This window comes from Lynx rufus, unplaced genomic scaffold, assembly GCF_022079265.1.
Source record: "Lynx rufus isolate CCGP_SWC_20201006 ecotype Redwood Valley unplaced genomic scaffold, mLynRuf1.p SCAF_1, whole genome shotgun sequence".
NCBI lineage: Eukaryota > Metazoa > Chordata > Mammalia > Carnivora > Felidae > Lynx > Lynx rufus.
Genome location: NW_025814823.1, coordinates 163,856,539 through 163,881,679, shown reverse-complemented (window position 1 = coordinate 163,881,679; position 25,141 = coordinate 163,856,539). Strand labels below are relative to the sequence as shown.

At 33.2% G+C, this 25,141-nt stretch overlaps 1 protein-coding gene across 10 annotated transcripts in view; it reads right to left on the bottom strand.

Annotated features, from left to right (window-relative positions):
• Positions 1-25,141, bottom strand: part of PPIP5K2 (diphosphoinositol pentakisphosphate kinase 2) — a 71,268-nt gene that overhangs the window by 17,658 nt on the left and 28,469 nt on the right. For 6 of the 10 annotated variants that reach the window (XM_047089984.1, XM_047089976.1, XM_047089991.1 and 3 more), the window contains 9 exons: positions 20,848-20,989; positions 19,856-20,079; positions 14,377-14,504; positions 13,683-13,797; positions 8,272-8,379; positions 8,007-8,123; positions 4,461-4,628; positions 1,947-2,120; positions 587-659 (listed from right to left, as the gene is read on the bottom strand). In XM_047089984.1, the coding sequence (XP_046945940.1) occupies positions 587-659; positions 1,947-2,120; positions 4,461-4,628; positions 8,007-8,123; positions 8,272-8,379; positions 13,683-13,797; positions 14,377-14,504; positions 19,856-20,079; positions 20,848-20,989 (1,249 nt within the window). The remainder of the gene's footprint in view (positions 1-586; positions 660-1,946; positions 2,121-4,460; positions 4,629-8,006; positions 8,124-8,271; positions 8,380-13,682; positions 13,798-14,376; positions 14,505-19,855; positions 20,080-20,847; positions 20,990-25,141) is intronic. The other 4 variants (XM_047090011.1, XM_047090034.1, XM_047090042.1 and 1 more) reach the window with 1 other exon arrangement.

Below are 25,141 nucleotides of genomic sequence, written 5' to 3'. Positions count from 1 at the left end.
CTTTACTAAGTAACTTAAAAACAACAACAACAACAACAACAACAATTTTTTAAAGTAGGCTTCACAATAGCACAGAGCCCAACGCGGGGCTTGAACTCATGACCCTGAGATCAAGACCTGAGCTGAGATCAAGAGTTGGATGCTTAATCCACTGAGCCACCCAGGCGCCCCCCCTAAATTTTTTTTTTTTAATCAGAAAAGTAGAAGGTTCTGTTTTGTATGCAATAGCGTATTCACAATTTTATCAAGTGGGAAAAATGAAGTTCCTTCCTAAATTAAAGCATTTTGGGATTTTAACTTATAGAATACAAGACTAAAAACTAGCATTGGCAATTGGACTAAGCAGTTTACATTATGGACATTTAAAAAAAATTATACATCAAAATTAAATGCTATTTCTTGTTCATTTTATCAAAACTTTATTGTATACTTTGAGTTGTACAACTCAACATTTTTGAATTAGTGTATGTTAAATAAAAATAAAGCATAGCATTTGGTCATGCTTTCATCACTGAAGAGTTAGTTTTACATGTGTGCAAAATAGGGAGTTGAAGGTCTGGAATTCAATTTCCTTTAGACCACATACCTACAGTAGGGTTCTGCTTCTGTTCCACAAGAGTTCTTGGTGTTCGCAGATAATTAGCATTTTCAGATACAACCTGCACAAGGAAAGCAAAATAAATGAGGTAAAACAGTAAAATCAATTTAAAAGTCCATACTTCATTTGCAGCCTGTTCCAGACAGACAAAGGTTAATAAGCTGTATGATAAATATTAGTAGAAATACATAAAACATGAAAGATCATGCAAGATCCCCTTCTGAAGGGAGTCCATTTCATATGAAGTCCTTGCAATGAAGTGGTGCAAAGCAGGCATTCAGAATGAAATACCATGTATGAAACAAGACAGATGAAAAGAAACAATTAATAGATTGATAAAATTTCACACTCTCTTAAAAGAAGCCAAATGCCCACTTTTAAACAGCTCCTGTATTTGAAGGGGGGAAAAAACAATCACAAACAAAAGAAAAGACAGACAGAGACTGTTGAGGTCACCATACAATTACTGATCCATGCACGGGCTTTATCAGAGTAACCTTTAAATATTCACAGCCTTAATGGATACCATAATCCCTTTTCCTATAATCAAATGCATTATACTTCCAAAAGGAAATTGCTGAAATTCTCAAAAAAGTCAGGTGTAACAGCATGGAAGTGTAAAACCTTCCACTATAAAACAAACAAACCCCCAAACCCTAGTATTTTAAATTTCCAAATGTCATCACAGAAAGTCCTTCTGAAATCATTTAACTTTGGCCCACATTATTAATGGGCACCTATACATTATACCCTCTCATAAAGAGAGCATTAAAATATTACACAACTAAACCCCACGCTGTATATATCCCTTAAATTAGATACTTCCAGATAATGCAATAGTGAGGGAGAGAACAATCAGTATTACATGAGCCCTGCTAATTAACACAGGACCATGTAAATCTTGGATTTTAAAAAATGTTCAAACTCTCAGCAAATTCCAAATGGAGTCTAATATTTCAATTATGGGGGAAATGGTTACTGAATTTTCTTACCATCAAATTATGTAATTTTGTTTCTAAATGTTTTAAAGGACAACTATGCCAAAAAAACGATTTCTCTCCTTTAAAAAAATTTTTTTATTAACACTAAAAGTTCCAGGAGTATAAAACTTATTAACTTGTTAGTCCTGGATATTTAAAACCCTCCCAGTAAAAATCCTAAACACATGCAAGGTAAGTGGTTTCTTTCCCTCAAATATTGTCAGATATCACAAGCATTTGAAAATTAAAAATTAAAATACAGAAGGATTTACTCTGATGTTAAATATAAGGGATTAGATGTCCTCAAAGACAGCTATTTGTTGCTCTGAATGCAGGTAGAAAATTTTAATGAAGTAAAGTTTAAAAACCTGTTGCCATGAGCCAAAAATACTGGATGTGAAAGCCAATGATTTGGGGGAGACAGGGGAAGAAGTGATTTGTTCCCCTGATCTGCGTCTTCGACGCCCAGTACCCACACCACTGGTATAATGCAGCCAGGTACCAGTACCCTCTGGGCTAGACACACTCAGGGGGCTCTCTTCCTGGAAGTGAGAAAGGGGCAAAAAAAAAAAAAAAAAAAAAAAAAAAGCAGAGCATGCAAAGTTAGATACAACAGAGCCAAATGATCAGAAAGAAAAAAAAATACAGTTTGTTTGCATTTGTTTAACAATTTTTAAGAAACTATTAAACAGTAATTTGGGAGCCAAATAATTCAAATATTTGAGAAACTGACAGGAATGGCTTACAAATCTAATTGCATGTGACAACAACTGTAAGAATTACCTTATTATCTTAAATATACAAAATATCTATACTGCTTAATAGTTGTTCCTTGTCTCTTAAAACTGGAAAGATTTAACAATTTTCTGTCTTAGCAACTTATAAAATATGAAAGTATTGTTTAATTTTAGATATTCAAGACGTTTTGTGCTATACTAACCTTTTAACCCAAAGCACTAAAGAATTGTGCAAAGGGTTAAAGAGATTTCAATGTACGTAAGGTAGAAAAGAAAACCTGTCTGCCAGCCATATTAAAAAAAAAAAAAAAAAAAAAGAGGTAAGATGGATTCAAACTGCACTTGTTTCCACTTTCAAGTTATTTACTTGTTTACCCCCTCCAAAGATTATTCATAGAGTTCAATAGGCAAAACATGCAGCAAACATTCTCATTTACATGTTTGCATGTTCAGGTTTCAGACAGTGAGGACAGAGTAAAATCTACTTGCACAAAATGAAGAGAATAGTCTTTCTCTCTGTGTGTCTTTTGGAAGTACAAACTTCTGATATCCATGGAGATGGTGGACGCTGGAAAAAGTCTTCAAGGTTTTACTTGAATTATTTACCTTATGGAAGTAAAAGTTTAGCATGGCATAGAAATAATCTCTTGAAAGCAACTATTTAAGTATGAGAAAAAGGTTTATAAATGTGTTCTGCGTCTTAAGAATTAACAAAGGGCAGTAATTTTGTTGAAGATTTTATAAACATAAATGTGTTGCAAAATGGACTCCCAACACATTTGGCTGTATCAGTATTGTAACGTTTTTGGAGTGCAGGAAAAGGTTTAATGGTGAAATTTTGAACAATCTGATTAATTTGCAGATTGCTCTTATTCAACGACATCAAAATCACTGCCCTCACACAAATGGTAGTTTAGGTTATATTAATATGTCATTTCCCGATTTTTTTAAATTAAAGATACCTGAACATAACCCCAGGTTTCTCATTTTTAAATTAAGTATAGTAGAACATAATCCCAAATTCTACAGTTGTTAGTCATCCTCTTTTATAATTAACTTAGAATATCATAGAAATCCTAACTAGTACACAATTTTTATTATAAAATTATAACAATCTATTTTACTGATGGATGTTTTTCCTATTCATACTGGCCCAACTGGGTCACAGATATATTTGAAATTTGAGAATCCTAAAGCATAATTTAGGATTTGTATAATTTGAGGCTATAGAAATGAGCATAATTCTTTTTTGTTATTTATATTCTGACTCAACAACTGCTAAATAAATGTTATACCTAACTCTTAAGTCTTGGCATGTTTAATTATCAACAAAAAATATTTTTCTAATTAAAAGTTTATGGTTGTTTCTATCTTACAATCTTGCTCTATGCTTTTACTTTAGCATTTAGACAACATTTGTAAGCACTAATCTCAATCAGTACTGGGGAGAATCATGCTACTGAGAACACAGATAACCCAAAATTAAGGTATTTAAAATATAAAAATATATACAGGTGTTAAGTATTTACTTAACTAGTTACAATTCAACTATTCAACTTTCCTCTTAAGTCTTCTTTTAGTAGTTATTTAAGTGTTATTCTATTAGAGAACATAAGAACTAGCTTTATTTAATTGTAGACAAAGGTAAACTTTCAACTATCTCTTCAAATTTTCAAATTCCTATACTGGTTTTTGCAATCAGGCTGACATTTTAGAAGTTCATATCTTTATAACAGTGTCACTGGAATCAGTTGTTGTTGAAGCATTTCTGGCAATACCTCTCTCCTTTCAGACAAAAATTATTCTCTGCTCATTACATCAAACTCTTAAAAAAGTTCTTTATTAGAATAACCTAAAGTGACAGGACAAAAAAAAAAAATAGATCAGCTCTTGGAAAGGTCTTATTTTACCATATCTGTTCAACTTGGTTACAAAAACTATACATAGAGCTCCAGATTCTTAAAACTAATCTCTTTTTTAATGGCCTCTATATTTTTAAAGTATTTATTAGAAAAATAGGCAAAGATAAAAATAAAAAATCTGTCAGGGTCCCAAGTTCCATAATTAAAGCTGTATTTTCTTTTCTGGTTTATTAAAATATAGTTAGTTTATTTAATGAAAACATGCTCTGACACATATACTTACTTCATTTGTAGCCATCTTCCTAGATCTTGGAAGTGGAGACTTCCTGTGTATATGAATTGGCTCTGATACCATTGGTTTGAACAGTATCACAGCACGATCAACCTCATCTTTTTTAGAAGTATGTGGTTCCTCATCATTATCAATTTTAAAAGATCTCCTGCCTTCATTCTGTAGGCAAAGAATACAACATATAAAATTCAGATAAATTCTCTTCTGATGAACAAATTCAACCACCAGTTGGTGAAGTCAGTTGAAGTACATATACAAGTTTGTTTATTCAAATCAATCCATATTAATTGAATTTTTACAACAGCCTAGTACTATACTAGGTATCATGAGACAGATGACAGAGTACCCAACTTTAATAAAAACATATACTCCACAGAGAAATTAAACAGCTAAATGACAATATAAAGCCATCTAAAACAAAGCACTTTTTATCAAATGCCAAAATAAATAAGAAATAATAACAAATGACAGTAATAACAGACATCAATTTTATTATATAGGAATGGCATCAGCATGAGCACAAACTAAAACAGCATTTTAATTTATAAATTTCAGAATATTTAAATTCTGTTCCAAATATTCCCAACACATGTGATGAATGCATACATAAATAATCATGTGATGACCTACTAAATATTTAGGGTGTGCCAGGACACAGATGAATAAGATAAAGTCCCAGGTAAAAGATAAACAAATTAAAAAAAATTATACCAAATATATATCTATAATAGAAAAAGTAAATTGGGGCATAGTCATAACACTAAAACACGTATTGTAAAGCAGTAACAATGAACAGACTAAAAGTAAATATAATTATATCAAAGAATCTCACAAACATAAGATTAGCAAAAAGAAGTCAAGCAGAAGTACCTAAAACCCCTCATCAAACTAAGGAGTATAGGAAATGAAGAGGAACTTCTTTCATTGGTTAAGGGATATCTAAAATCTTGACACAAGGGATATCTAAAATCTTGACAACTGAGCCTGGGTGGCTCAGGTGGTTAAGCATCTGACTTTAGCTCAGATGCATGATCTAACGGCTTATGAGTTCGAGCCCTGCATGGGGTTGTGCTTACAGCTCAGAGCCTGGAGCCTGCTTTGGATTCTGTGTCTCCCTCTTTCTCTGCCCCTCCCCTGCTCGTGCTTGCTCATACTCTCTCTCTCTCTCTCTCTCAAAATAAATAAACATTAAAAAAAAAAGATCTTGACACATCATCAGTTAATAAATCACTGAAATATTAGTGTGTCTACCATTACTAAATCTACTCAACACTGTATTGGACATTTGTCACAATTAATAGATATGATCATATACATAGGAAATCCAAATGACTCTATGGATAAACTACTAGAATGAATAACAGCATGCAGTGAGGCTGCTAGTTATAAAATCTTCATATAAAAATGAGTTAAAATTCAATTTGACAATAACAAACAAAGGAGAATTTGAATAAACCACTTATGATAGCATAAAAATACAAAGAACTAGGAACTAATCTGACAAAGATACAACACATGAAAAAATCCCTTAATTGTATCAAAAAGATATAAAAATAGCTAAATAAATTCAGAGATATACCAAGTCCTTGTTATTGCCCTCAAATACTGTGTTATTGCCCTCAAAATTGATCTGGAGAATTTATGTAATCTCAATTAAAATCCCAAAAAGATCTCTTTGCAACATTACTTTTTGCTTTAGCTTGAGAATGTCTAAGTGTTTAGTATCAACACTTCTATTCAACACCATACTGGTCCAAGCTAGTAGCACTTCATAAAAGCATATCCAAATGGCCAATAAACATATGAAAAGGTGCCAATCGTTACTGGTCATGAGGATAATGTAAATTTAAACCATGACAAGAAATCACTACATATCCCTCAAAATGGCTACATTAAAAAAAAATCTATTTATCTATATCTGTATCTGTATCTGTATCTGTATCTATATCATACCAGGAGCTGACAAAGATGGCAGTATCTTTAGAAAACTATTTGACTGTATTATCTCAAGCTGAACATATGCACACCCTATGACCTAGCAAGTTTACTCCTTGATGTATATCCAAAAGAAATGTGTACATATATTCACCAAAAGACTTGTACAAGAATGTTCATGAAAGCACTCATCTTCATAGCTTGAACTGGAAACAAATGATCAAAGTGGAATAGATGAACACATTGCACTATATTTACTTCTATTTATTGTTGCCATGTAATCCTATATGTCAACAGAAACAACAGAATGGATGAAACTCATTAACATAATGAAAGAAAACCCACCCCACACCCCCCAAAAAGCATGTATTTTGTGATTTCATTTATAACAAGTTCAAAAACAGGCATATTTAAAACATGGTGCTAACTGTCTTGATAGGTATCTTTGGGGAGAAGACAGGGAGGCTATGACAGGGAGGGGCACAACTGGATCTTCTGGAATGATGATATTATTCTATCTATTACCTGGTTGGCTGTTTTATAATTGTGTTCATTTTGCAATACATCATTAAGCTATACACTTTGGATTTATCAATATGAGTTATAGTTTAGTAAAAAGTTTTAAATTTAATATATATTTAACTTTGTAAGATTACTCTAAGAATTAAAATACAGTAATTTGTGCCAAGTGCTTATTAGCACAATGTTTACCATGCAATAGTGCTCTGTGGGAGATGCAGGAGAGAAGCATCAAAGGAAAAGACTTCAAAAGGGAAAGGCTGGAGAAGGTGCAAGGCCTTAGTAAATGTTTACATACCTGAACTAGGCTGGCTAGACTCCTAAGCCTAGAGCCATTAACATTGTCCAGGGCCGGATCCTCCTTCACACCTGACCCTTCCTAGTGTTATAGCAACAATTAACTCGAAATTCAACCTTGAAAAGCTAAACCATTAGATTAATTAATACTTGCTTAGATGACTTTATGCACAATTATCCTAACAAAAAGCTTCACTCTGGAGTTGGGGGCCCTGGGGCCTCATTCCATCCAGTATGAGGACCTTTGCTTAACTGCACTTTATTTGCGCACTCATCTTTTGCGACAGGCCATACTCCCTGCAACAGTGCTCAAGTAATACAACCAAAACCCAAACCAAAACTAGAGTTAAGCATTGTAAATAATGGCCTTAAAAATACAAAAAGTTTAGGGGCCCCGGGGTGGCTCAGTCGGTTAAGTGTCAGACTTGGGCTCAGATCATGATCTCCTGGCTTGTGAGTTCGAGCCCCACATTGGGTTCTGTGTTAACAGCTCAGAGCCTGGAGCCTGCTTGGATTCTGTGTCTCCCTCTCTCTCTGCCCCTACCCAGCTCGAGCTCTGTTTCTGTCTCTGTCACGGTCTCTCTCTCAAAAATGAATAACATCAAAAAAATTTTGAAAAAAATACAAAAAAATCTAAATAAAACATAAAATTTCTAGTATACTCAGAAATGTTGTCCTCCCAGGGTGCCTGGGTGGCTCAGTTGGTTAAGTCTTCAACTTCTGATTTCGGCTCAGGTCATGATCTCACAGTATATAACCAAGCCCTGAGAATCTCATCTTTATTACCTCTCTTGAAGCTGGTCTATATCCATAGCCTGATGGTAAATTTTTGTCTTCTTCGCATCCTTTAGCTCCAGGACTAAAATGTAACTCAACATGAAAGCGTTCCTCTGAGGAAAGATCCTAAAAAATATTATAGAACATTTTCAAAATGAGAAACGTCAGGCTATTTATTTACCTATGGTAATACACCCAAATCAAGAACTCTTTTTACCTTGTTAGGCTATTTATTTACCTATGGTAATACACCCAAATCAAGAACTCTTTTTACCTTGTTAGGATCCTCATAAAGCATGATAACAATCTGAGTCATATAATTGAGTTCATTGACAACATTTAAGTAATCCATAGCCCGTTTCCACTGTTCATCCTTCGATTCCTAAACAAAAGGTATATATGGTAAGCATTTTCTCCTATTGCTTTACTTGAAAGTCACTCTATTTTCATTATGGTAGTTATTTAATCTTGAGTGATACCATACAAATAAGGTAAATAAGTATATGCTCAACCTCTCAAAATAACTCCACTATCTTTAAGTCTTGATAAATTACTTATGTTTAGGTAAATTATTTTAAAAATCTGTTATGGCATTCTTAGAAAGTCTAGTGGTAACTTTTTTTAATAGCTTCTAGAATTTAAAAATTAAAAATCTCTTGAAATACAAACCCACAACTGAATTCTGAGGGTAAGGAGCAGTGAGCTGTTAACCTTAAGTTCCAAAGTACCTAATGTAGTATCATGCTTTGTAAACTGAATACTATCGTCTAAGAATAGAGCTATTTTTCCACCATCAAATAGTGCATGTATGTATTACATGCCTATCAGTAAATATGCCTTGTTACACTGCAGTGGTATTTAAAATAATCAGCAGGAGGTGGCACATGTAGGTTCCATTAATCTTACCATCTCCTTCATCGCTCCTCCACCTTCATTTAGATAATCCTGGTCTTTAAACATCTAATCACAGAGCATCAGAACTGAAAGGGATCCTAGAGAACATGAACTACAAACATTCTAAGTAGAAAATTCTATCTGAAAAGGTTAAACTAGTCAAGGTACAAAGTCTACAGTCAATAGTCAATAGGGTCCACATCACAGAAAACTCTCTTCCACATGTCATAAACTTTAGAAATAAAGGCATACAACAATTTTTTGCATATACTAAGAGTATTCAGTATTTTGCACTTCAGTATAAAATGTGCATTGTTTTAAGAAATGAAATTTGATATACAAAAGCCCAAACTTATAACACCACATGTTAATTGTATATTAAAAAAACCCAGAAAACAAAACTAGCATGTATTTCCTTTTCAAATTTAGACACTCAACATCCCTGAGGAAGCATGCCCCTTTTCAAGTTTATGGAAGAGTAAAATTAAATATACATCATATAATTTGTATTCTTCCATGTGTGCTTAGCATCATTGTAACAAATGGCTATCCACACCTCTAAATGCTGTAATGCCAAGCTATCAAAGCTGCTACTCTTAACCTAAGCAATACTCCAGAGAAACAACTGCATCTGTGTGTTTGTGAGTGTATTTGCGGAAGGTATATGTGCAAAGATATATACATTTTTTTCAAAATTAATAAAGAAAAATATAAGTTAGTATAACATTTCTGAGTTATACTAAATGAGAATTACTATAAATGAAGGGTTTAAATTAAATACTAAAAATTTTCAATAGGTTCATGATCCTACATTATGAATAAGAACACCATCTAATAATATCTAATTCAGTGTTGTAGGTATAGGTTCTGCTAGGTCAGTGCTAATGAAGAGATGAAATTAAATAATATTTAGTAGCACTTAGTACATAGTACACTATGTGTAGTATGTATATAATATATATAGCACTATATATACTACATATTTAGTATATTTAGCATATATTTAGTAACTTCCTGAATATAGTCAGTATGCAAAAATCCATAAAAACCTTTTTTTTTTTTAAATTAAGTCTCATAAAATATAGTCTCTGAAATCTTGTTTACAATATTGTTTCCTTAACAAACACCTTTAAAAAAAAAATCTATTATGGAGAGCTAGATTTTACCGAGTTCACACTGAAAAATCTACAATTTCAAAATCTACAATTTCAAGGTTTTAAGTATATTAGTTACAGGGTCTTATAAAGATATTATGACCTGGGACAATGATTTATAGTTCAAATAAATTAATTTTTTTAAATTAGCAAATGGGACATCATATTGATATTATAGACTTTACATGTATTTACTAATGTGAAAAATACTTTTTTTTTTCGAAAATCTGGAAGCAGAGTTTTAAAAGAATGGTGTTCAGTTTCTGTTTTACAAATGCAGCCGAGCGTGAGATATACTCAACAAGCTCTAGTGTATTGCCACCACCCTAGTCCAAATTACATCATCTTTTTTAGATCACTGCCATAGCTTCCTAACTGGTTTCTTCATATCTACTCCAGCCTATCTGCTGTCCACACAGCAACCAAAGCCATTTACTTCCCTGCTTAAAAATGGCTTCCTAATCCCTTTAGGATTCCCAAAGCACTGGCTCTTCATCCTTATTTGTTGCCATTTTCTCCATTGCTCACTATTATGCTCCATAGCCTTGTTCTATTGGTTCCTATATTTTCCATGCTTCATCCCCTAAGTAAATGTAAGAGAGTAAAAAACGAACCATGTAAGAGACGTAGTTCTCTCCCCCCAAAACAATTCCATCATTACTACAGGATATATGAATTCTTGCCTTGCTAATTAAGGGTCATTTTTTTCCCCAACTATTTTGTTTATTAAAGCTGCAAGGGATGTCACTTGGCTATTCCTTAGGGACCAACAAGAAACCAAAACAAGAGGGAAGAACATATGAATTAGAAAACATGATTCAAAAAGAACACTGAAATAACTTCAGGGTTACTTTAATATTAGTTATTCATCAAGGCTAATAATAAAATTAAGAATCAAGAGACATAAAAACAAATCTTCATTATACATCTAATTTCTCTTTACTAAAAAAGTAGGAAAACAAGGCTGGATTTTCTTTTAAGGACTGACCATTTTGTTAATAGATGTGTATAGATGTGTACATCAATATATATACCAATGTCAAATTTAGGATGTAATAGAATAAGAAAATTAAAGGAAAATTCTTATTTGTTGCTATTTTACAGATGATGCAAAAATATTTTTGATATATAACAGGGTGACATTGTATTTTGGATAATCTATGGTTTGGGTATACTGAGAAACAAAGAAGATATTAAAATTTTTAAGTCTCTTTGGTACATTATCACTTCCATTGTCAATCCCTACAATGTCATTTTTTTTTATCTTTTCAAATGCAAAATCTCTGGGAATCTTATTACCAGCCACTACTTTATTGTCATTAATATGTTGGCTTAACTCTGTACCTTTAACTCACATCTGTGTCCTCACATATGAACATACTCAAGCTGTCTAAAACTAAACTTACTACTTTCTTTCTAAGACCTGATCCTCTCCGTAGGTGTTACTTTTATCAGTGAATGGGTAGGAATATCTACCAATTTACCCATATTAGAGATATGGGAATCTTTCTCAGTTCTCTTCTCTTTCTTACTCTTCATACCTGTGAGCACTGGAAGGCTCTCAAGGAGAGCATTAGTGAAAGTCTAATGGGCCGTGAAAAGGTTGTTGGTGAGGGATTATAGAAAGAAAAATGTTACTGGAAGGTATAAGAAAAAGAACTCTTGCTATGTAGTGGCATAAAGTGTAAAAACACTAGCCTGTAGATGGTGGAAAATAAAAAGTATATCTAATGAGCTAGCTATGGAGATTTCTAGGAAAAGTACTGAACATGTCATCAAGATTCTTCTCACTGCCTGTGACAGGAGACAGCTAAGCTGCAGGGAAATTGTCAATTACAAAGAAGCCAAGACTTTAAAAAAAAAAAAAACACACCAAAAAAACTGTTCCTCATTCCGAGACTTTTTAGGGAACAAACAATGCTGTAATTAAAAGATGGCTTTCAGGAAGAAAGGGTACACAGGAATCCGCCATGAAAACGATGTGATTGCAAAAACACTTGTTAAGACCTCAAATCCTCCAAAGAAACAGAAGACTTCCTCAAGATCTTAGGAATATGTTTTTCAGATGCTCAGAATTAAATAATAAGGATTGCTGAGTGCCATCCCTTAATAACCACAGAGGGAACCCAAGGTAGAAAAGGGCTTATCCTTAAGAGATCTTTGGGTATGATTTATTTAGTACAATGTATTTCAAATTACTCCAGTATGATAGAACCCTAATTAAAGAATGGGCAACATGTACCTAGGTAGATTTCAAAACTGCTATGACCAATGACTACAGTATACCTTCTGTTTTACCCTCTCTTGAAAAGTTTATCTACTATAGTTATCTCATGCCTAACCCACCACTGTATAATGGGTATTTGAAGGACAGATAATTGGTCTCTTCAGTGCATAGGTCTTTAAGACTGAATGCTTTTGAGCACTCAAGGAGTTGTGTCCAAGGAGCCCCATCTACATCTGGACTTGACTTAGATGAAGAAGCGTGGGATGCCAAGTTTATAATTAAATAGGGATAGGATGGGTATTACTGGGTAAAAGGTTAAGTGAATTTTGAATATGGGAGAAATATGGATTGTGTGGTCAAGATGAGACATAGTCTCATCGGATAATACGACAGTGACACTCCACTCATGTAGTAAGGTGGATCTATCTCCCCACCTCTTGAACCTGGATGAACCTCTGTGATTGCCTCAATCAATACAGCTCATGATGTTATGTGACTTTGTAAGTTAGGTCATAAAAATGTCTTGCACTTGCACCTTGGTCCATTATGAAACTAAATCTTGGAACTCAGCTACCATGTTTGGAGGAAGCAGGTCACATGAAGAGGCCAGAGGTAAGTATTGTGGTCAAGAACTCAAGCTGAAGTTCTAGCTGACATACAGCATCAAGCACCAGACATGAGGAAAGCTTTAGATGATTCAAACCCCAGTCACTGTCTAACTACAACCTCATGAGAGACCCAAAGCGAAACTGCCTAAGTATATCAGTCAATCCTTTATTTAAGCTGTGAGATAAAAATGTGATTGTTTTAAGCTAAACTTTGGTATGATTCATTACTAACAGTAGATAAGAGGAGCAATATCCAAACAAACCCCAAGTTCTTTCTAACCCTAAATAACTCAGATTTATCAGCTTCTCTTTATCTTATTACCACCAGCCTATAACATCATCTAAAATATTTTGCATTTGGGGCACCTGGGTGGCTCAGTTGGTTAAGCGGCTGACTTCGGCTCAGGTCATGATCTTGCGGTCTGTGAGTTCGAGCCCCGCGTCGGGCTCTGTGCTGACAGCTCAGAGCCTGGAGACTGTTTCAGATTCTGTGTCTCCCTCTCTCTGACCCTCCCCCGTTCATGCTCTGTCTCTCTCTGTCTCAAAAATGAATAAACGTTAAAAAAAATTTTTTTTTAATATTTTGCATTATTGTTTGTTTAAATTAATCTTCTCCAAAGGGAAGGGAACATGTCTTTATTCCCAACATCTATCACAGTGCTTGGAATATAGTAGACCCTTGACAAATGATGGCAAATGATCAACTGTTGAAATTGCACAGTAAAGACTGGTGTTAGTGATTTGATTACAAATTCACAGAACCATATTTGTTAAGTAGATTGGAATAACTTACTTTACTTACATTGCATAAGGCACCATAGCGAAGAATAGATAGTAAAGAATGTACATGACTTTCACTGGTAAAATATAACCTGGTACGGACATGACGTTCAGGAGACAGAACACCTCTGGAATACCTGAAGTTAGTAGCAGACAGTATTAGAATATAAGCATACAGTCAAAACTCATTAAGTACTGACATTATTTTGTAAAATGGAACTTCATCTTACTAGAAGTCAAAGACCACAATAAGTAAATCTATCAGTCTTCCAACCACAAGGAGGAGTTACCTTAGTAGATATTCCTCTAACATGAAGATTAACTAGAACTAACTAGAAGTTCTGAGATTAGTCAAAACAAAAGTTAACATTAGTCAAGTTCACTGCAAATAATTTGGTCATTTTAGCTCCTCTATTAGCAATGACAAATGTCTTAGCACTAAGGAAGTTCACAGACATTTATGGTGCTGAATGGGGTACACATTGATGATCCCATGTAAATGATGACACATATCACCTTTTCCTGTTCACCTCAGTTTTTCCTCAATTTGGAGACTTAAAGAGCCTTGGTTGGAAGTTAACTGTTAGGAATATCTAGGTAATCCTTATTTCCATAGTGCGCTAAGTGACACATTCCTGATTTCTTCATAGGAACATTAGAGTTGAAGTATGGAAAAACAGATGCCTACAGATTTAAATACCAGTACAGTCTCTTACACAGGATGGAGTTTATTTACAGTGTCATCATCTTGTGTCCTCTGAAGGTCTGAGCGAATTTTTCTAACTAGAGGAGTACAGTAGCCTTTGGCAATCTCCAGTTTTTCAGCTTTAGTTATACCATATTCCTGAGCAGAAAATACATGATATTAGAAAAAGGGTATAATGACAAAGCACTCTAACAAATGCACTGTTAAAACATTCTAGTAACAGACAAAATATTTCTATTAAGCTTTTTTTTTTAATATTACACAATTCCTAGTTTACATTTTTTGCAACTGCAAGGATACTATTCCTACAACTATTAAGTATAATGGGAAAATTTTTTTTGGTAGAACTGAAAAAGCAAGTGATTTCTTAAAAGGGAAGGATGAATGGATGAATGTAATCTTTATGGACAGTAGCTCAACTCAATCATAAAGTTTTCAATGAAGAAATAACCCTAAAAGAAAGATGGATTAAGGACATAAACACTAAAGCACAGAACAACAATCAATAACCCTATGAAAAGAAACATAAATGAAACCATGAGATTTGATTTAAATGTCCAAGATGAAAAAGGCTAAACAATTATTTAAAAGCCTTTGGCTAATACTTTTAAAGACTTACCTAGTGGTGAGCAAGAAATGTCATGAAATTGTCAAATTTAATGATGCCTATAATAATGAGTTAATTAAATTTACAATGAGGAATTACGATATGAAGTGTTAAGAGAACATACTCATAATTGTAATAAAAATGAGATCAAAGAGATAGATTTAAAAATGACCTGATGTGTGAAGAGAAAAAGCTGTGACAGCTGTGTAGATGGAAAGAGGGAGAAAGCAGAAAAGTGGAGTGGGAGGGGCAGAGACAGAAAGGAGAGAAGAGAGAAGGAGGGAAGAAACAGGCATACTATCTCTCTCCAAGTTCATTCAGTATATCTGAATTTAAAGGCTACTTCCTGCTATCAGGAACTTCCCAGATAGCAAAAATTCTTTATGGATAACAGATCTGAAAAGTGCCAAATAAAGAAGAGGTTGATTGATTACAGATGGAAGGCCTATGAAAATACTTCTTGGTGTCATTTATCTTAAACTAAAGCTTCATTGGTTCAATAATCTTACCAACATAGGTGACTGTGAATTGGGTATGCAAAAAACATGTATGTATACATATAATTGTGTATATGTGAACAAAAGGAAAATATTGGCATTAAAAATCATCAGGGGAGGGGTGCCTTGGTGGCTCAGTCGGTTAAGCATCCGACTTTGGCTCAGGTAACAATCTCGCTGTCATGGGTTTGAGCCCCATATTGCGCTCTGTGCTGACAGCTCAGAGCCTGGAACCTGCTTTGGATTCTGTGTGTGTCTCTCTCTCCTCCCCTGTTCACAGTCTGTCTCTCATTCTTTCTGAAAAATAAACATTAAAAAAATTTTTTTTTGTTGTATGAAAACCAATTTGACAATAAATTTCATATATTAAAAAATAATAAAATAAATAAAAATTAAAAAAAAATCATCAGGGAGAAATTTTGTGTGTGTGTGTGCGTGTGTGTGTGTGTGTGTGTATGTGTGTGTGTTGTTACCAAGGTATGAATAAACAGGTAGTCTTCTACACTGTTTAACTGCAAGAAAACTGGTAAAAGATTTCTGGAGCTACAGAAATAGTCTTGAGTGCATGTGAAGATGTTTAAAGAGAGCAAAATAAAAGATATCATATTCCCAAATATGAAAAAATCATTACATAATTATTACATCATACCATTTAGCTATTAGAAATAACGATGTACATATAGGTTTAATAAAATGAAAGAAGTTCTTCGTTCTAAGTGAAGAGACAAAAATCAGGTTGTAAAATAGTATGGCTTTCCTGGTTCCCTTTTGCAAAGAATACATTTGTTATATGTATGAATTTATGAGAAAAATTGTATCTTCATGATTCAAGAGAAAAGTCCTTTAAGAATTTTCCAAAACATTAAAATGTTTTTCTCTAGTTGGTAACATCACAGTGATCTTTTTTTGCTATTTCTACATTTTCTAACTTTACACATAAGTATATTAATTTTGTAATAAAGAAATCTTTCCCTTTAACATATTGACATATTTTGTTCATCTGCTACCACCAACTGGGATCAAATAACTGTTAGATATCTTAGTTCTCAAGTGTAATTACAATATTTCTGCCATAAATAGGACTAACTAAAATACGAGATGAGGCTATCTGAAAGCTTATTATGTGGTTTTATTTAATGAGAGTGTCAATTGACTTTCTATGGCAAATACTGTTATAAACAATCCTCTGCATTTCACAATCCATAAATATTCAAAGACACGGTTTTCAAACTTTCTTAAATGTGATCTCTGTTAAGAAAACCTTAATACCAAATTTAGTCTTTAGATACTCTTATTGACTGCCATACTATCATGATGATTTTAAAGTATCATTTTTAAGCCAGGGCCTCTATTTGCTGAAAATTGAGACTGGTCAAAAGGTGAAAAGTTAATTTTATCACAGCAAAAATTCTGTTAACAGCTGAAAATTAGTTTAACTGTTAAAATAATTAAAAGTAATTATGTTGTATTTAAGCTTAGATATGATTAGAAGCACATATTTCACATAGCACTGATATAAAAATTAATCAGTTCAATGTAAGAGTAGAAATGTATTTTTAGAGGTATAGCAACACTTTGAGGTACACCAGAGCATATATGCATTTTCTTGCACAGTGATATTCTCTAAAACTAAATTAGTATATTCTAAACAAGTCAAAATTTTACATTATTTAACTGAATCAAGTCTCTCTGCTTGAAATACTCTTTATTTCCTTGAAAATGAGGTAGGCAAAATTTTCATTTTTCCCCATTATAAACTATAGTATCATTACAATTACTACATATACATTAGTAATTTTTAGTTTGTTCAGTGATTGAAAATGCCTTTTTTTTTTTTTTTTTGTCCATGGTTCTGGATTTATAAAGGCTTACTTAAAGTAACAAAACAAAATATTATTTATTGGAATGAATTCAGCACTTCATTAGAAAAGAAGAGATCCCAAATTTTTGCCACAATAAAGAGTATCAAACCAAAAAGTTAGGGAGGTAAACCCAAAGTTGTCCTTTCCTCAAATTATAATTTCAAAACTCTACGAAAGCATGTAAAAAAAACCGCGGCTTTTAAAGTTATAACTTTACCAAAATACAATTATGAATTTACCAAAAATAAGACTGATTCTGGTAAGCTTGGACAAAATGTTGTCTGAAGAGTTGTAAGATTTAAAAAATAAATAATTTATCCAAGAAAAAAATTCTGGAGATGTCTTCAAATAAGTTCTTAGACTGCTGAGAAGATCTAAGCTAAGTGCATCAAAAGACAATGTAACAGAGACTGAGAACCACTGAGCAAGACCAATTACTTTAAAAGATACAAATGACATCTCAAATCTTTCCCAAACTATTCTCATTTTTACTGGTTCTTTTAATTACAGTACTTTAAAAAATTCATTATAAAAATTTAAGTTACAAGGAGATGGTAAGAAATTTCTTCAGTGATGTAAGTAATATACCTGAAATACATACATAACACATAGGAGAGATTACATCTAAAGCCCTTTTAACACTTGACTATCTTTTTAAGCCCAACTCTAAGAAACCAACTTTTCATTCCCAATTCTAGAACATGTAGTATATACATAACTGAAAAAGAGGAGACATGAGGTAAAATAAGCCATGTAACAAAACAGACATGATTATGTAACAAATCATTTGTGTATTTAGCCACTAAAGTGGTAAGTTTAGATATACTTAAAGCATACTTTGAATAATGAATATAGTCACCTGAAATACTTAAGAATCTTATATTAACAGCTCACCTGTTAAACAGCATACTTAAAAATAATCTCCACTGTAAGAATAAGTATAAATAATGTGCACTGAACCTAATATGCACAAGGCAATACAAAACAGTGAAAAAAAACTGGATCTTACTTACACTTCCAACCACTGAATCATGTAATATACCAAAGATGGTCTATATTATACATCTGATCAAACAAATAAGTAGTGTTCTCTCATGCTGAAAGAATAAGCTAATCTTTAACATGAACACAAGTAATTATAGGTAAGTTGTGCACTGTCTGAATTTCCAGTTTGTCAAAGCCTGTAGTTTTTCCTGAACTTTCTGTAAATATTAAGGACACTGATCTTAATTATTTTTATATGTATCTTTAAGTGAAGCAACTTTTGCTCAGAATCCTCATACTCTTCATGTATTCCATTTTTTCCTGCTTTTTAAGTTTGCTCATAGTTGGAATGTCTGATCTACTCCAATCTCCTCTTTAAAGGTCTTTTTTTTTTTTTTTAATTTTTTTAACGTTTATTTATTTTTGAGACAGAGAGAGAGAGACAGAACATGAACGGGGGAGGGTCAGAGAGAGAGGGAGACACAGAATCTAAACAGGCTCCAGGCTCTGAGCCATCAGCACAGAGCCTGACGTGGGGCTTGCACTCACGGACCGTGAGATCATGACCTGAGCCCAAGTCGGATGCTCAACTGACTGAGCCACCCAGGCACCCCTCCAATCTCCTCTTTACAATATCCACATAATCATTAGTAATTGAGTTGAAAACGGGTCCCAAAAGGGTATCTGCTAACATTTCCTGTACCTCAATTTGTCTTGTTACTTACCTCTTTATTATCAATCTGATTCTCTGCCCTAATTACATTTAAATTATTTGAATTCTGGTTACACCTTTATTTTTATTCTCCTATAAATGAAAAGACCCATGACCCAACCCACACCCCTCCAATAACAACTTACACCTTGACTTCTAAATAATAATTTCAAAATACTTGCACATGAAGTAAAAAGACTTGCAAAATTTAGAGCCACAGCTACGTTTTTCTCCCATTCCTCACATATTTTCATAGCACAGACTTGATAGGTACATAATGGGTACCCAGCAAACACTTAAGTTTTATTCCACCCTGTTTTAGTTGTCTTGTTTGTTAGGATATTACTGTTCTTTAAGAGTATCAATTCTTAAATTTTAAAAAGTCACTACAATCAAACTATTAGAAAATCAGGTAATGACTTACTATACTAAAAAGTTTTGAATATAAAATTCACAATTATTCAGTTTCCTTTCAAAAGTTATGGATTTTATAGAGAGAAGAAAACCAACTATGTTTTTTTTTTTAATTTTTTTTTTTAACGTTTATTTTATTTTTGAGACAGGGAGAGACAGAGCATGAACAGGGGAGGGGCAGAGAGAGGGAGACAGAGAATCTGAAGCAGGCTCCAGGCTCTGAGCTGTCTGCACAGAGCCCGAAGCGGGGCTAGAACTCGCGGACTGTGAGATCATGACCTGAGCCGAAGTCGGCCGCTTAACCGACTGAGCCACCCAGGCACCCCAAAACCAACTATGTTTTATCCAGTGATAGGCATTGTAAAAGAATCTACTCAACACTGTAAGAAAACTGATTCCTAGGAATTACTTACCTGAGGGATAACAATATCTGCTAATGCCTTTGAAAGCCTGTATAATTCCATTGTATTTTCTAATTTCAAGGAACCATTATGCTGAACATCATATTTTATACAGTCATATATGTCAGGGATTTTACTAATGTCGTATCTTCCATTCTTTGTTTTAAAGTCTTTTTCCAACTTGGACCATCTACGTAGCATAAGCTCTAATGTTTCACTATGGTAAAGTTGAATATCTAAAACAACATAACAAATTTAGCATATTAAACTTAGACTCAGATTAAGGGTATATATTAAAAAGTTGACAATTAGAAACATTTTTAAATATCAGAGGTATAACTGTTAAGAAAGTAGGGAATGTTACCATAGGAGTATACTATTAGTAACCATACATTTTATAAACTTAAATAAAAGATATAAATACATGGCTTAGGACTTGGGTTTGGGTTTGTAAAAGACCTATCATCATGTTACACACTTCAATAATCAAAAGAAAAAGAACAACAATAACAAAACTCTTAGGCTAATGCATTTTCAATTCAAAATTTAAATACTATATAATTTTCTTATTAGATTCACAAAACTAACAGAATAGACAGTCTTTAGCCGAAAGGAATCTTAGAAATCAAATAGCTGAAAGGATTTATTCTTACCACTAAGAATCCTAGATTTCAAAGTTGCCAAATTAGAACCAAGCTAATCTCAGAGTGAGAGTCCAGATCTTCTTCCAATTGTTTGCTTCTTATTAGGCTAGTTATTTGCTGCCTAACTATATGACAATGCTACGTAATTAATCAAATAATATTTTATTATCTTTGTCATGCTATCATGGATAAAATAAACCATAACCTAATTATTATTCTTTTGCTGGATGTATGTTAACTCATACCTAGATACAGTATGAGACTTAATTTTTCAAGAATTGATGCATCTTATTTTAAAATGTTTATAGTAATTAGTTAATATTTTTATTTGCTTTATGTTCCAAGGCACATAGTATTTACCTGATGATTTGGGATCTTCCATTCGATGTCTGATCTGAGAAGTCAAACTTTGTATCAAGGAATAAACTTTGTCACAGGTCTTCACAGGATTTTTAATTAAATGCATTGACTTGATAAGAGAAATGCTCCCAGATGGAGTAAGCTACAAATGAGTAAAGTATATATTTCACATGTAGTTATGCCTAATTGTCCAAGAGAACAATATACAAAACTTTCCAGTAGTTGGAGAACAATTTAATACCACACATGAAGATGACCCCCCAAATATAGTAATAACATCAAGAAGGAAGTAAAAATCTCAGAATTACATGTTAAAAAAATAGCAAACATAAGCTATCATCAGATTGTCCACAGAGAAAATTTAGCAAAAGTACTCTTACAATGAGAGTTTATTCTAACAGTGACAAATTGCTGACTCAATACGGTTCTAGTCATTCGACATATATTTACATGTAATAACACTAAGACTCTATTATTATCACCATCTTTTTCCAGATGAGGTACTTAACAGAGGTTAGGCAACTTGCCTAAGACCAAACCAAGAGTATGTCAAGAGTGGGATAAACTATAATGGATTCATATATAAATTTACCAGTAATTTATAATGTAAATAAAACTGCCTTAAACAAAGATTTTCATAATAAATTAAAAAAAACTAGCTTTATGCAGATTTTGATACACCTAAAAATACAATTTCCAAAAGATTGAAAGTAAAAAAAGATATACAATGCAAAATCAAGTAAGAGGGGAAAAGCTGTTGTTACTATATTCATCTCAAAACTTTGAGGCAAAATGTACTGATTGAAATGTATCTATTCTAAATTTGTAATCTACCTAATAACATGGTATCAAATGTAAATATGTAAAGCAAAAATTAAGAGAACTACAAAGACAAGGAAAATCCACGAGTGAGGAATTTTAACACACAACAGTGAAGAAAGGAAAAAAGTCACAAAGTTTTGTTTTTATTGAAATGATAGAAAGTTCAAAATAAAAAAAGTTTAACTTAAAAATGTCATAGGTTTGGAAATTCTAAAACTACAGCTCTGAATCATCTATGACCAAAGAAGAAATCACAAAGGAAATTAGAAAATATCCCAAACTGCATAAACCACAAAATTTATGCGTATAATCATAAAGGGAAATTTATGGCCTAAAGTCCTTATTTTAGAAAAGATTGAACATTCAAGAATTAATAAGCAGACAGCTAGTGACACAGGTTTACAAAAGTGGAAGGAAAAAAATATAAGCAAAAATTAATCAAGTGGAAAACAAGTGCAAAATTCAGAAGACCAACAAATCAGTTATTTCTTTGAAGGGAGTAATAAAGTATATTAACCATGGTTAAACTGATCAAGAGAAAAAAAACTGTAGAATGTTACGAAATAAGAAGTGACAACTCTACAAAATCCTGTAGACATCACAAAGAATTTAACGAGGATACGATAAACTCCTACAACAATGTAACTTAATACTGACACAACACATAACAACAATTACTCTGGACTCCATGATTATAATGATTATTTGATTTCCCACAAAGAAAATGTCCATAGGATTTATCAGTAAATTTTACCGAACATTTCATTAAAGATATGTATACAAACTATTCTACCAAAATAGGACTCCCTAACTAATTTTATGAGACTAGCATAATCCCAATATTGAAAGCAGACAAAGGCATAAGAATTAAAATGTAAAGGTTAATCTGAATCCTGAACATAGATGTAAAACTTCTAACCAAAAATAGTAAACCCAAACCAGTGAGATATATTAACACCACCACCACCACCACCACCACCACTATGTATATATGTAAACTGAGTTTATTTTAGGAGCCAAGATAGCTTAACTTTATTTACTTTTAAGAAAAAGGGAGCATGAAAGGGACAGAGAGACAGGGGCACAGAGGATCCAAAGCAGGCTCTGTGCTGACAGCAGAGAGCCTGATGCAGGGCTCGACCTCAAGAACCGTGAGATCGCGACCTGAGCTGAAGTTGGACACTTAACTGACTAAGCCACCCAGGTGCCCCAGAAGAGCCAAAATAGCTTTACATCACAAAAAATCATACGATGCAACAGATGAAAAGAAAATGATGAAATTCAGTAACTTTTCATGACAAAACTTTTAGCAAAATAGGGACAGAGTGAAATTTATTTTGAAACAGAATAGCTATTACAAAATGTACAGAAAACATACCTAACGGACAAGCATTAAAGGCTTTCTTTGAGAACATGGACAAGAAAATAAATGCCACTTCTATATAACATTGTTTTGAATGTGCTAGTTACTGAAGTTAAACAAGACAAAGAATAAAACAAATAAGGATCAGAAAGGAAGAAACAAACCTGTGAGTATGCTTTTAAAGGATCAAAAAATCTACAGAAATATTATTAAACAAATGAGTTCAATAAGGTTGATGCATATAAAGTCAATATTAAAAAGCTATTTCTACGTATCAACAATCAAAATAAAATTTTTAGAAGTACTATTTACAATGGCATAAAAATATATTAAGATAAATTTTCAGAAACTAGATTTGATGCATCTAAATCAATGACAACAGGATATTTGACAGCATATTTTAAAATTTATATGGAAATGCAAAAAAAAGTCCTGAAAAACTTGAAGAAGGAAGCATGTAGGACTTGAGAGATCTTATTCAGTGGCCCAGGATCGAAAAAAGAATATAGTGTAGAAATAGACCACCAGATAGATTATAAAGATGATACTATAAAGTGATACTATAAAGGGGAGCCTTTTGGTATGTGGTATTGGTATATTTGGATGTATATACAGTTGGCAAAAATTAAGTTTGACATCTTTACCTTATAGCACACACAAAAGTCAATTTTAGCTGGATTATAGATAAATGTGAAGGGCAAAACAGTAAAGCTTACAGAAGATCATACATAAGAGTATTTTATGACCTCTAGTTAGAAAAAGAAACATTAAAATGCACTGACTACAAAGGGGAGTGGGAGATAGAGGCATCCAGTTATTGAAGTCATGAGGACAGACAGTACAGCATAGGGAATATGGTCAGTGGTACTGTAATAGCACTGTGTGGTGATAGATGGTAACTAGACTTGTGGTGCTGAGCAAAGCACAGAACATACAGATTTGTCTAATCACTATACTGTACACCTGAAACAACACTGTGTGTCAATTATACCTCACTAATTAAAAAAAAAAAGAAAGAAATTAGACATCAAAACTGCACTGACCATAAAGGAAAAAATTCAACTTGGAATTCATGAAAAATAAGAACCTCTGCTTACTGAAAGACATCATAAAGGCTCAGAATAGGTGGTGGTATTTAGAACACATATCCAAAGAACCTCTACCACTCAATAAGAAAAATACAGACAAAAGGTAGAAATAAAGGACAAGAGATTTAATAGAAGGCTTCATGAAAGACGATATCTAAATGGTCAAAAAACATCCAAGCCACGCTGAACTACTACACATCCATCTTCAGAATGGCCAAAACTGAATAGTCGGAGAATGCAAAGAATAGAGACTATGTAGAACAATGATTATTTTCATGGACTTCTAGTGGGAGTATAAATTGGTTCAATGACTTTGGAAAACAGTTTGACATTATCTGATACTGAAACATAAGCATACTGTGGGTCACAACAATTCCAATCCTAGAATGTACCCAAGAGAATGTATGCTCATATGCAGTGGGAGACATACAAGGACACTCATAGAAATATTAATCACAACAGCCCAAAACTATAACAATGATACAAGGTATATATCAATTATGGTATGTTCATAAAATAGAATACGGGTCATTAAACTATGGCCTGCAGGCCAAATGTGGTCTGTGGCATAGCCCATGGACAAAGAAAGATATTCACATTTTTATTTTTATTTTTTTAGTTTATGTATTTATTTTTGACAGAGAGTGCATATGCAGGAGGGCAGAGAGAGACATAGAGAAGGAGACAGAGAATCCCAAGTGGGCTACACACTGTCAGTGCGGAGTCTGACGTGGGGCTCAAACTCATGAACCACGACCTGAGTCCAAATCAAGAGATGGTCACTTAACCGACTAAGCTACCCAGGTGCCCCAGTATTTTTAAAAGGTGGTTAAAAATCAAAAAGAGTATGCATCAAGAGACCACATGTGACCGGCAAAGCCTAAAATTTACTATCTGGTCTTCTACAGAAAAAGTTTGTTAGTCCCTGAAATAAAGTACTACATAGAACTGATTATTAGTTAACTATGGAAATTCTCAAAAATACAGATAAATGTCACAAACACGACATAGGGCACAAGAA